We start from the raw sequence: 14155 nt of genomic DNA on the forward strand, positions 1-14155 counted from the left end.
ATTTGCCTTATTCAAAAGGTACTTGAATAAAATATCAAGCAAATATGTATCACCAAAAATGCACACACAGTGCCATACAGCAGCATTTTTTAGCATAAATGTCATGTTTTATAAATAAATGCATTGTGTTATTTAAGGCAGGAAATACTTATAAACCTATAATTTGCCCCATTTCAGTTTTTCACTGACCACTGTCAGTTTTATCCACTATTAAAGAGCTCTTTATGGTCACCCGGGTGACAGTGTTGCTGGGGAGATAATGTTTGGCCAAGGGACAAGGAGTCGAGTCCTATTACACCGTTCAGTGACTGCCGTCTGATCAGGCTACAGCCTTCCTTCATTCAGGCCAAGTTACTGTCCCATGTCTTTTAGCTGCCAAGTCCCACATCATGCATCAGAAGCATCATGGCCGGCCTTCCACATCCTACTCCTGCAGACCTCATTATGAATCAGGAAAGAGGATGCTTTATACAGGTAAATTGCAACCAATTGTATAAAGGTGGGAAAAGAATGAATATTAACATCATAGGCTAAAACACAGTATGTGTCCTTTGAGATCCATGTTTACATAGGATCACCATGTTGCATAGCATTGTGAGACACATGTAAAAAACAAACAAACCTTTAAAATCATGCTGTATTTGCAAGTAGTTAGCTGTGGAAAGTCAACGAGTATGGCTGCTTTTATTTAAAAAATGAACCCACCAAATTGGATACATATTTTTGGTAGATTCCGGAACATATACTTTTAGGTGGGCTGGCCCTATAAAATTGCTATTTTGCACAGGAGAGCATATTTTTTGAATCTGCGCGGAGTCAGACTTGAATTACTCTGAACCTGAATACTGCTGTGTGCTTGCATGCTGCAGAGAATTATTCAACATGGCAGCACCCAGAGTGAATTTAATATTAGTTAACCACTTGCCCTCCAGAGGATTTACCCCCCTTCCAGACCAGGCCATTTTCTGCGATACAACACTGCGTTACTTTAACTGACAATTGCGCAGTCAAACAATGCTGCACCCAAATAAAATGTATGTCCTTTTTTTCCCTCAAATGGAGCTTTCTTTTTAGGTATTTGATCACCTCTGCATTTTTATTTTTTGCGTTATAAACAAAAAACCTCAACAATTATGAGAAAAAAAACAATGTTTTTGATTTTTTGCTATAAAATATATCCATTAAAAAATGTAAAAAATCAAATCTCGTCATAAATTTAGGCCAAAATGTATTCTGCTACATGTCTTTGCTAAAAAAAAAAATCCCAATACGTGTAAATTAATTGGTTTACATGAAAGTTATAGCGTCTACAAATGGTGGTATATATACTGGAATTTTTTTTTTTTTTTACTATATATTAAAAATATATATTAAGTCTATATTATAGACTTAGAGCAGGACTGCGGCAAGCATTCTGGCAGGGGGGGAACTGACTGTCACTGACATCCCCAGTGACAAAAAAATACAGTGATCAGTGCTAATAAAAAGCACTAACACTGTACTAATGACACTGGGCAGGAAGGGGTTAACATCTGGGGGCGATGAAAAGGTTAACTGTGTGCTGTGTGTGTTTTACTGTGTGTGCTGTGTTTTACTAGGGAGACATGCTGTTTTGTATTGCTCTGCTAGACAGAGCAATACAAAGCAGCGTGCTGGAGCTGACAGGGGAGCGATCTCTCCCCCGTCAGTAATATTCGGCGATCGCCGGGTGCCGGCGGGGAATCTCCGGTCGGGACCCGGTGATCGATAGCTGTAGCTGCCAAAATTGGTGCGGGGTAGGGTGCGTGCACCCCCTACCCAGAAATACAAAATCATGTATATACTGTATATGTGCTTTTGTACAGCCCTGCTATAGTTCTGCTATAGGGCGGTCAGGAAGCGGTTAACAGTGATCAAAACACTCATAAGTGTGTCAATAAATGTTACTTTGTTTAATTAGCAAATACATATTACTTTTTAAAATGCTACTTTGCCACATTTACCTGTAATTCTTTAGGTAAAATACAGTATGGTTTCAAGGGTTAATTCATCTTTTCAAAAAATCTGCCTATGTAGATAAGGGGTGTTTGGAGATAAAAAAAACAAACAAACAAAGCTGACTAATGTCTTTGCTATAGGAAAAGCTGACTGGAATACTCCCAGGACATTGCTAAGTGAGGCCTAGTCATTACTGTTCAATTTTTACTGTTTTTTGTGTGATTCAACCCCCTCACATGCACTCTCTCTCTCTCCTGATGCAGTAGCTCCAAGCTCAGCATTTGAGAGCTCACCCTGTGATGTTGGAGGTGAGCGATAATGATTAGGCCTCGCATATATAGCTCCTACAAATGTATATATACTGGAATTTTTATTATTATTATTTTTTTTTCATACCCACTTATAGCAAGACTGTGGGACTGTAGCGGGCATTCCGACACTGGGTGGGAACTGATTAACTGCCACTGACATCCCCAGTGACAATAATACAGTGATCAGTGCTAATAAAAAGCACTAACACTGTACTAATGACACTGGGCAGGAATGGGTTAAATCTGGAGCGATCAAAGGGTTAACTGTGTGCTATGTGTGTTTTACATTTTGTGCTGTGGCATGTTTTATTAGGGAGACATTTTGATTTGTATTTCTCTGCTGTGCAGAGAAATACAAAGCAGCATGACTTTGCTGACAGGAGAGGCGCTGGTGTTTACACACCCGCTGATTGACATGACCAGCAGCTAATAGTGGCGCTGGTAGGTCGGCGTGCACACTCCCTATGCGTTTATACAAATCATGTATATTTATGTGACTTTGTGCAGCTCTACCACCCTGTAGCAGTGCTTCTGCTATAGGGTGGCGGGAAAGTGGTTAATGTCTCAGCTGTCAATCCCGCTAACAGCTGCATGTAAAAAAAAAAAAATTGTCGTCACTGACAATTAAAAATGTTCTTAAAAAACGGCATCGGGTCCCCCCCTTCCATCCATACCAAGCCCTTCAAGTCTGGTATGGATTTTGGGGGGGACCATCATGCCAAAATTAAAAAGAAAAAAAAATTGGTGTGGGGTCTCCCCCAAAATGCATTCTAGACACTTGTCCGAGCATGCAGCCCGGCAAGTCAGGAAAGGGGGGGGGGATAAGCAAGCGCCCCCCCCCCCGAACCATACCAGGCCACATGCCCTCTCCCCCCAAAGCACTTTGTCCTCATGTTGATGGGGACAAGGGCCTCTTCTCCACAACCCTATTCACGAAACAAAAGTGTGGTATAAAAATGACAGGAGTCAGTAGATCTAACGTTAATCACGATGCCTGCTGACAGCAGTGCCAGCCTGACAGTTCTTAAATATTGTGATGACATCACAAGGGGGTGGGGTTACCCCCTACCCCCTTGTGATGTCCTCATGTGCTGTGATTGACAAAAACATTGCACCTGACCTGAAGTCAGGTGCATTGCTTTGGCCAATCTCAATGCACCATCAGGGTGCAGTGCATTGTGGGGCGTGGTGGGCAAACAGCCCACCGAACAGAAAAATGGCCAATGTTCGACTCGAACATAAAGCCCATCACTACTTAATAACAATATTTTAAAATTATTTTATGGCAGCAACTTAGACTAGGTTCATATCTACTGTATGTGTTTCCCGTGTGTGCACAGGTACAGCAGCCCATTCATTTGAATGCAAGGGAAAAGTCCCTGGCACTTTTTTAAAAACATGGCTGCAGGGAAACCACGTGGTGCAATAGCATAGTGTGCTTCCACGCACAGGACACCCACACCAGGTTTACCACTGCGTGGGAGGGTCATAAGGAATTATTAGCAACCCTGTGTGTCTGCAAAACAGCTGCGCGTTTGTGCTGCGGCTGCCTGGGGTGTAGGAACTACCCCCCAAATAACTCCTTTTTTAGAAAGTAGACATTCCAAGGTATTTAGTAAGATGCATGGTGAGTTTTTTCAACCTGGGGAGGGTTATTTAAACTCCATCCCGCACCTACAATGTGAACCTAGTCTTAAACGTGTGTTTTGTGCCATTTCTGTTTTAGAATACATTGCCTGTATTTATGTCTGAAGATATTCCATATCTTACCCTGAATGATCTTTACTTCTGCGTATATTATGTAATTGTTATGGTAAGTGTATAAAGTAAGATTGTAAGCTCTAACAAGCAGGGCTCTCTGTTCCCTACTGTATTGAATTGTATTGTAATTGTACTGTCTGCCCTCACGTTGTAAAGCGATACGCTAAATGTTGGCGCTATATAAATCCTGTATAATAATAATATCACAAATAATCATGCACAATATAACACAGATGATAAAGTCATTTTTTGTATGTTTTTTGTTTATTAATTTATTAACTAGTGAGAGTATAACTGGGGGAATCAATGGTGGAGAAGGATCTGGTAGATCACAAGCTTAATAATGGCATGCAATGCTAAGCTGCGGTTTCTAAAGTGAGCAAAATCCTCTCTTGTATTAAAAAGGTATAGACTCCAGAGAGAGAGATATCATTTTACCCCTGTACAAATCATTGGTAACACCTCATCTGGAATATGCAGTTCAGTTTTGGACACCAATTCACAAAAAGAACATTGGGGAACTGGAGAAAGTACAGAGAAGGGCAACCAAACTGATACGAGGCATGGAGGAGATCAGCTATGAGGAAAGATTAGAGGAACTGAATTTCTCTCTTGAGAAGAGGAGATTAAGGGGGAATATGATCAACATGTGTAAATACTAGGGATGCACTGAAATTTCAGTGGCCAAAACATTTCGGCCGAAAAACACCCTTTTGGCCGTCAGCCGATATGAAAAAAAAAGGCACCGATACAGGTGCCAAAAAAACCCCACCCATCGCTGCCACCCGCCTGCCGTCGCCCCTCACCGCCGCCCAATAGTTCTCAGCCTTACTTGAGAAACCATCAAACGATCCCGGCGCTGGGCATAGAGATTAGTGAAGGAAAGATGACCTCCACGCATCTCTATACCCTTGGAGGACCAGAGCGAGCACTTTCAGTTCCGGACATTTTTTTTTTTTTTTTTTAAAGCACTAGATCAATGCTTTTTTTTGATCTAATGCTTTTGCATTGCAGAGGGAAGATGTGGGGTCCTATTGACCCCATATCTCTCCATAAAGAGGACCTGTCACTAATTATTTTGATTACAAGGGATGCATGCATTCCTTGCCATAAGAATAAAAGTGATTAACATTTTTTTTTTAAAAGGGACAGTGCAAAAAAAAAAAATTTAATTTTAAAAAAGTTTAAAGTGCCCCCGTCCCCCCGTGCTCGCACGTAGTGGTGAGCGCATACGTAGGCCATGCCCACATATGTAAATGGTGTTCAAATCACACACGTGAGGTTTCGCCATGAACGTCAGAACAAGAGCAATAATTCTCGCACTAGATCTCCTCTGTAACTTTACACTGCTAACCTGTAGAAATTATTAAAGCATCACTCATGGAGAGTTTTAAGTACTGCAGTTTCTCGCCATTCCACAAGCATGCGCAATTTTAAAGCGTGACATGTTTGGTATCTACTTACTCGCCGTAACATCCTCTTTCATATTTTACAAAAAAATTAGGTATATATTGTGTTTTTTTAAATCAAAGTTTATTTTTTTCCAAAAAAATATATATTCAATTTATAAACTGAGCATTTCGGTTTTCGGCCAAGTGCATTTTGAATTTTCAGCACCAGAATTTTAATTTCAGTGCACCACTAATAAATAGATCAGTGGTTCATATAGTGAACTCGGTGTAGAGCTATTCACTCTGAGGTCATCACACAGGACAAGGGGGCACTCTATGTCTGGAGGAAAAGAGATTTAATCTCCAAACACGGAAAGGTTTCTTCACAGAATGAGCTGTGAAAATGTGGAATAGACTCCCTCGAGAGTTGGTTCTGGCCAGCTCAGAGGATTGCTTTAAACAAAGGCCTGGATTCTTTCTTAGATACACAGAATATAACTGGATACTAACATTTATAGGTAAAGTTGATCCAGGGAAGATCCGATTGCCTCTCGGGGCTGAGGAAGGATTTTTTTTCCCTGCAGGAGCAAATTGTATCATGCTTTGCTGGGTTTTTTTTGCCTTCCTCTGGATCAACTGTGGGTATAGAATTATAACTTTTTTTTTTTTTTTTTTTTTAATGGTTGAACTGGATGGACCTTTCTCTTTTTTCAGCCAGACTAACTATGTAACTAACAATGAGTAAAATGAAAAAATGATTAACAAAACTGATTTAAGCCCTGGTTCACACTAATGAACCTTATCATGCAATTTGCCACTACGAAGTTACATGACAAGTCACACCCAATGTATGTCTATGGCCCCCGTTGTAATAGCTGTGACTCAAAAAAAGGTACACTACTTTTGTGAGACTTGCATTGATCTAAATGCTTGAAGACACCTGATATGGCAGCAGGTCACACAGCATAGTTGGATGTTAAAGCCGCATTGGTGTGAACGAGGGCTAAAGGATACATTCACCTAAATATGGGTGTAATGTGTAACATGCTCAAGCACATATCCTTTTCACCCCCATCCATGACAGCAGGCTGGGGATCCTCTCCCAACACGCACTGTCACATTTTGAAACTAGTGAGACTGTGCAGGGCTCCATCCACACAGCCATGTCATTCATTCACAGTAATCTGTGAATGAGAAACCTACAAGTCCCATCTTCCACTGCAGCAAATGTCTTTTAGTTCTCAATGAACTGCGAGCACACTAATAGTTTATTCACAAGACCTGCTGTCATGATATAAGGTCAGGTTCAGAGACCAGTTGCTACAGCACTTGTAAGGCTTACCTGAAACCAGCAGGATTGGAACACCAGCGGCCCACCCTGGGAATGACGCAGGCTCACCTGAGGTGCGGGGTCTAAGCATCCACCGGTCTTCCCCAGAGCTCCTAATGGTGGAGATGGATTTGGCTGCGTGTGAATGCCAGGTCGCAGATCTCAGGATCACCCCACCAGGGAATGAGTAGGCTGGAAACCAAAAGCAGATCAAACAGTTCAGGGACCAAACAGAAGCGGAGTCAGTCACAAGCCAAGGGTCGGTCAACAATGGTAGTAGATAGGATGAGGCAGAATCATAGTCAGTAGCGAGCCAAAGGTCGGTAACGTAGATGAAGACAGCAGCAGGAACAGTAAGTGGGATATTGGCTGGTAAGGCACAATAATCTGGCAAGGTGGAAGTGCATGGACATGGCTTTTATAAGGAAGTTCATGGGAGGAGCAAGGAGTTCAAGGTTCAAGAGAAATCAAGGCACAAGGCAGGATTATCCAAGAATTGTCAAGGGAGCTGTCCAGCATTCCAGATAGCTCAGTGAGAAGAGACATTGCCTCCCACTGCAGAAGGACCAGGTTTGATCCCAGGCTCTAACACCTGCAGCTTTCAAACTGACAGCCCAAACAAAGGAGCCTGACATTACATTGCATTGCATCAGCGAATCACAGGTGCCATGCTGATACTTGCTCCTGCAGGGAAAAAAAAATAATAAATGCACATTTTGTTTCTGCAAAAATATGTGCATGTATTAATTTTTTTCCAGAAGGTGAACTTAGCTTTTGTGAGTTTCCATTGGTTCACATCACATTTTTGTAGCATATTTTTATTTAAAATTTTAGCCTTTTATGTCAAGATTGTGATTTTTTTGTGTCAAGGGCAGCTATTTATATACACTGCTCAAAAACACTTTTTAATCAGAATATAGCATCAAGTCAATTAAACTCCTGTGATATTGAGAAACACTGGTCTAAATCAGTGTTTCTCAATCTTTTCTTAGTCAAGGCAGCCTGTAAAATGATGCACAATGTTGAGGTACCCCATTCTGAAACATAAAAAAACTAAACAAATAGTTTTACATAATGCATCATTATCCACTCGTGTTGGACACCCAACGTTAGAGGGGATTTATTCCTCCAAAGCCAATACACCTTTGCATACTAGTATGACTAGTATTCCATTGTTACTCTTCCCCTCAGTTTCTCTCTCTCACTCAGCTAATGTGACCCCAGTGCTGATGGACAGGGGCAGGAGAGGGGCAAACAAGGATGCGGTGTGTCTGATGTCCTCCTTATCCACCAATGACGTCTTTGGTTGTTAGTGTGCCAGGGGCTAGAAGGTTGTAGCTGTGCAAAATGAAAACCTGTGGCTTTGTGTAACTAAAAGGTAGGCTTGTGTTCAATTTTGGGCCATTTTTAGGCACCCCTGAAGAAACCCGGAGGTACCCCAGAGGGCCTGGGCCTGGGCACCCTGGCTGAAAAAGGCTGGTTTAGATGATTCAGTCACTTGCATTATTAATCTAGTGTTATAGTTGCAGACTGAATATATGAAATACAACCTTATCTTGGTGGCACAAGGCCTTTAATATAGAGCTAAGCAAGGTAACTCCCTATTAATTAATTCGGACGACGCTCAATATTTACCTGCTTTTATGCACACACAAGAGTAAATATTACATGCAAAAGGATTAAAAGGTTTGACAATCACAGTAACCCAATATAAATAATATTGTATGTTGCTAAAAGCATTTGTGGTGAATCTGCGCAGGCTAAAGTACAGTGTAGAGCCAAGAGGAAACACACCTATTTCCTTTCAAAAGGTTTGATATTTCTGCCCTGAGACAATTATATATAATGAACTGGGAATTAATAATAGTTATATATACAGGAAAGTGACTTACATTCAAATTATATGAATACATTTCTACTTTCGCCTATTGTTGCAAGGCTCATATGCCAGTCAATAATGGTCTCCATGGCTGCCTTTTTTGGTCTCTTTTAAGCCCTTTTTTTTGTTAAACGTTTACAACCCAACTGAACTTTCAGTTTGAATCAGCTAAATATGTTCTGGATGCATAAAATATAAAGTGTAAGAAAAGTCCTACAATTTGTTTGATTTAGAAAGCAGCCACAGCCTAAGCATTCAAACCTGCTCCCTGCCAACATGCTGTAGACCTTTGCTCTCTGTGCAGAAGCTGTGGTCTCTCTGCAGATGTCCAACACACCCTCTGCTGAGTTAGCTCCTTAATGATGGAGAGTGTAAGGGAATTCCCGTGAGACAGCTGGTGAATAGATGTGCGCATGTGCACAGAAATGCACGCACAGTGAAGATTGGCACCAGACGGACTATTTAAAAGGTGCCTCTGCCTGTGCTGAGTGCTGACTGGTCTTCAGCTGTTCCCCATTTCCTGCTCGTTCCTGTGTGATTTCCTTGTTGCTGACCCGGCTTGTTCCTGACCTGACTCTGATAACTCTTCTGCTTGATACTTGTTCCTGACTTCGGCTCTGCTCCTGACTTTGGCTTGCTTATGATTTGGTACCTCGCTGTCCGCCCGTTGATGACCCCGGCTATTCCTATGACATCGCTCCTGTCTCCCATCCCAGCTTCCTGCCTTGCTCTGGTGCACACCTGGCGATCTACCATACCAGCTCTGCATATTACTACTGTGCCTGAATCGGAGGTTCATCAGTCTTCCAAAGTCTCGAACTGCAAGAGCTGCAAACAACATCTGCTGGCGCTCTTGTCCCCCTGGTCCCTAGACACCCTCTGTTCCACTTCCAGTGGGGTCAGAGCTAGTGACACAAGTGAAGCTGACCTCGTCATTTCAGTCTCCAGTCAAGTACGTGACAGAGAGTTCTAACTCTGACTCAGCAGGGGGTATGTGTGACCTCAGCATAGAAACCACTGCTTCCACACTCTCTCTGCAGCTTGCTAGAAGGGGACAGGCTTTTCTACACAGGGTGTGGCTGCACCTGGAATGTATTTAGCACATTTTAAAATAAAACATTTGTTTTGGCTTTAATATATTTGCATTTGTTTAGTCATCCTTTCTGTATCCCAAGGTGCTTGGTCCTCCAAGCTTTTCCTTTCATTTGCACTTTTTAAAAGCTGACATTCCATCTTGGAAATTCATTTGGGTGGCACTACTGTAATATAAAGCAGTTCTGACAACATGCACCCTGTTGGACAGTAAAAAGCTGAAAATGTACATATCATGGTTAGTTTTTATATGTACTGTTTGGAAGGAGTGGACAAAGTTATTAAAGTGACTGGTGTTTGCCCACTTCAGTACTTAACACGCTTTCAGGGTATCTTGGACTTTACACTATGACTGTACATTATACTGTCAGTCTAGCAATGTTCTAGAGATGTAACATTTCCAGAAAATGTTTTTTTCCTGTTTTTTTCTAGGGAAAAAAAATGAAATTTTATGAAAAAAATTTAATTTTAGAGTAGTTTTACAAACTCAAAGTCATTTTGTTAAACAGGGAATATGAAATGCAGTGTATATAAAAGTTTGAATTAAAACTACACCTTATTCGGTAAATAAAATAAATTTGCTTTTTAAAATGTGTGATGATCTAGAAGCAGCAGAAAGAGCTCCTGGAATGAGAACATGGGAAAAGCTACTTGCACTTTAATTATGGTCCTTATTATTATTATACAGGATTTACATAGCGCCAACAGCTTTTGCAATGCTTTACAAAATGAGGTAGACATTACAGTTACAATACAATTTGGTACAAGAGGAAACAGAGGGCCCTGCTCGTTGGAGCTTACAATCTAGGAGATCATTTAATTCCATGAAGTATATGTTAATGTCTTTTTTATGGCACTTCTAGCATGCAAGGATGTGTTTTATGTCTTTGTAGCATGTGGAAAAGAATATTTCTTCTCACAATATTTGCAAATTGCAACTTTGCTCTCAGCAGAAATTGCACTGTGGAAATGTTTCCAAACATTGTTGGTCCCATAATTTTGAGAGGTGAAAAGAAAAAACTATTTATTATTATTATTATTATTATTATTACTACTATTATACGGGCTTTATATAGAGCCAACAGTTTCCTCAACGCTTTACAATATACCGGGAGACAATACAGCAACAATACAGTTCAATACAAGAGGGTTAGTTCCTTGGAGCTTACAATCTAAGAGGGAGGGGCTAGTGGTACAAAAGGTAGTAACTGTGGTGGATGGACTGGTTGGAAGAGTAGAAGATTCCATTATTAGCTGAGGGCAGGATAGGCTTCCCTGAAGAGATAGGTTTTCAGAGATCGCCTAAAATTGAGCAGAGTAGGCGATAGTCTGATAAATTGGGATAGAGAGTTCCAGAGGATGGGGGAAGCTCTGGAGAAGTCCTGGAGACGAGCATGGGAGGAGGAGACAAGGGAGCTAGAGAGCAGAAGGTGGTGCAAGGAGTGGAGAGTATGGTTTGGGTGATATTTGGAGACAAGATTGGTGATGTAATTTAGGGCAGAGTTATAAATGGCTTTATATATTATTGTTAATGTTTTGAATTTTATCCGTTGGGCAATGGAAAGCCAGTGGAGGGATTGGCAGAGAGGGGTGGCAGATACAGAACGGTTAGTAAGGTGGATGAGTCTGGCAGCAGCATTCATGATAGACTGAAGAGGGGATAGCCTGAGATGAGGTAGGCCAAAGAGGAGGGAGTTACAATAGTCAAGGCGAGAGATAACAAGGGAGTGAATAAGTTGCTTAGTAGTTTCCGAGGTTAAGAACGGGCGTATCTTGGAGATGTTGTGGAGGTGAAGTCTACAAGATTTGGGCCTGAAAGGACAGATGGGAGTCTAGGATTCCACCTAGCACCCTGGCATGAGGGGAGGGACTGATGATTGTGTTATTGATCTTGATGGAGAAGTCAGGGGAGGGGGCACGGGCTGGGGGGAATACTAAGAGCTCAGTTTTTGAAAGATTTAGTTTGAGGAAGTGGAGTGACATCCATGCCGATATGTCGCTTAGTAGGTTAGTAATGCAAGAGTAGACTGAAGGGATGAGGTGAGGGGTAGAAAGATAGATTTGTGTGTCATCAGCATAGAGATGGTACTTAAAGCCATGGGAGTTTATCAAGTGACCAAGGGAGGAGGTGTAGATGGAGAAGAGTAGGGGTCCAAGGACAGAACCTTGAGGGACCCCTACAGAAAGAGGGAGTTGAGAGGAGGAGCCAGAGTTATAGGTAACACTGAAGGAGCGCTGCGATAGGTAGGAGGAGAACCAGGAGAGAGCAGAGTCTTGGAGGCCAAGAGAGTGGAGTTTTTTGAGGAGGAGGGGATGGTCAACAGTATCAAATGACCATGATAGTATTTAATGACCAGTCTATAGGTAAACATTATGCTGTGATGGTGGAAAACATTAATATCAATAGTTCATAAAGATAAAATTTATCGGACAAATTTACCCTCTTACCTGTCAATTAAGGCCTGAGAGGTGGACAAAACTTATCTATTGTATCCCAACAATCAACCAAATGTAGGAGGTACAAGATGGAGTGCACAATCAAACTAAACTGGAGCCTTTCCCCTAAAGTGCCCCCTAGTGGCAGAAATGCATAAATCTCTTGTTTGAGAAATGCATTGAAAAGTACGGTGTTACTTTAAGGCTTTGTGTAAAGTCTTAGAAATCTTTCACTAAGGTCTTCTTGTTATATAGTTTGAATACCATGTCATAGATATATTATTTATCATTGAAAAAGAACAATTCCCTACTCCTTTTTCACTTTTTCCAGATAAAAAAAGCAAAAACAGCTTTGGAAAAAAATAAATTAAAAAAACTGTTATTTTTCCACATTTTTTCCCCAAGGCCTTCCCATTTCTAATGTTGACCTGAGTACTGTAATATGTAGTTTTCCTAGTCACAAGCCCCAGGTCTTAGTACCTCTTCGGAGTTCCTAGTACCTGTTCCATCTTCCGTTTATCCCTGTGAACCCTAGATACAGACAGCCTTCCAGCACCAATGTATTCCCCATGCATTCCAGTCACCTCCAGTCTTCCTGCTCTGGCATGTTCCCTGTCTACTCTGTACACTGCTAGTACTCTTGCCTTCTTATGAGATCAGCATTGCACTTTAACGCTTGACTCCCGTGCCTCTCTGAATATGGTCAGCTGTAGCCTGCACAAGTGTGCTTGGGGGCTACAACCTGGGAGCTGTCCAAAAGTGAAATCCATGTCCCAAATCAGGAACTCTGGTGAGAACCAGATGCTCCTGAGACTCTGCACCTCGAGCACAATGCCATCTGGTATGCAGGATGCACAGAAGGTCCACAAGCCCCTAGCCCATGACAACATAGCTTAGGAAGAACTAAAATTCAAATTAATTGTGAAGGCAAATTAGTAGTAAAGGTGATGGGCACCCCCCATGTAAGTAAAAATGATAATGGGTGTATGTAGTTGTGTGACCAGTAATTTAGCAAACACAAACACTCCCCTGGCCTTGTCTAGATACATGTACACTGGTAGTGAAACACTACAACTACTACAATGCTGCCTGAGGCATGTCAACTATTATGTCTACTACAGGTCCAGACTATGTCAGAGATTACAGACCAAAGCTCCCTGATTGTACCCGATGTGTGGGGGAACGAATGCCATCCTGTGAAAGCACTAGTGAAGTGAATTACTTAAGTCGTGCTGCACCAGGCACTCCTGCACCATTGCCTAAAGCACGTTATGTAGGCGGAATAGGCTGGGGAGTGTCCGACTTCACCTACCTCAACAGGAGTCAGCTTTGTAGTAACTACCAGATAAAGGTAATGTGTGTCTTTTGAACTTTTTGAGAGCATTTGTACTGTTATTGTCAAATTTATTTTGCAATGGCTGCCTGCAAAAATGCATGTTAATGAGTAACGTGACATTTCTGCCTGTGTCCAACTGAAACTTCATACAGAGCTGTGTGTATGTCAGGGGTGGAGTGGTATAGATTGTTGAGAAAGCTGAATATCAGGGGTCCACATTAAAATCTATTCACTGTCTAGTAATAAAATGACTCTACAATAAGTGTAAAACATTGCCTTGATTACACCAACATCTTGCTATAAGTAAATGTGAGGTATCCATATGGGGGGTAGAGAGTACAGGGTCTTGAGGAGGACCAGAGGAGGCTGGTGTCAGCTGCCAGAGGCTGCTGAATGCTAAAACATGGGGAGGTGGAGATGAGAGGGTGCTGCAACTGCACAGAGGAGGGCAAGATCTGATATATACACTATATTGCCAAAATATTGGGACACCACTCCAAATAATTGGATTCAGGTGTTCCAATCACCTCCATGGGAGCAGGTGTATAAACTTAGGTACCTAGGCATGCAAACTGCTTCTACAGACATTTGTGAAAGAATGAGTTGCTCTCAGCAGCTCAGTGAATTCAAGCGTGGTACAGT

General features: G+C 41.7%; 1 protein-coding gene across 1 annotated transcript in view; it reads left to right on the plus strand.

Moving 5' to 3' along the window:
- Positions 1–310: 310 nt before the first annotated feature.
- SPMIP2 (sperm microtubule inner protein 2) overlaps positions 311–14155 on the plus strand; it is a 51924-nt gene continuing 38079 nt past the window's right edge. The window contains exons 1-2 of the mRNA XM_089670396.1: positions 311–474; positions 13299–13528. Coding sequence (XP_089526522.1) covers positions 390–474; positions 13299–13528 — 315 coding nt within the window. The 5' untranslated portion in view covers positions 311–389. The remainder of the gene's footprint in view (positions 475–13298; positions 13529–14155) is intronic.

The sequence above is a fragment of the Staurois parvus genome, unplaced genomic scaffold, assembly GCF_062004578.1.
Source record: "Staurois parvus isolate SC_StPar_1 unplaced genomic scaffold, SC_StPar_1.0 ptg000090l, whole genome shotgun sequence".
Taxonomy (NCBI): domain Eukaryota; kingdom Metazoa; phylum Chordata; class Amphibia; order Anura; family Ranidae; genus Staurois; species Staurois parvus.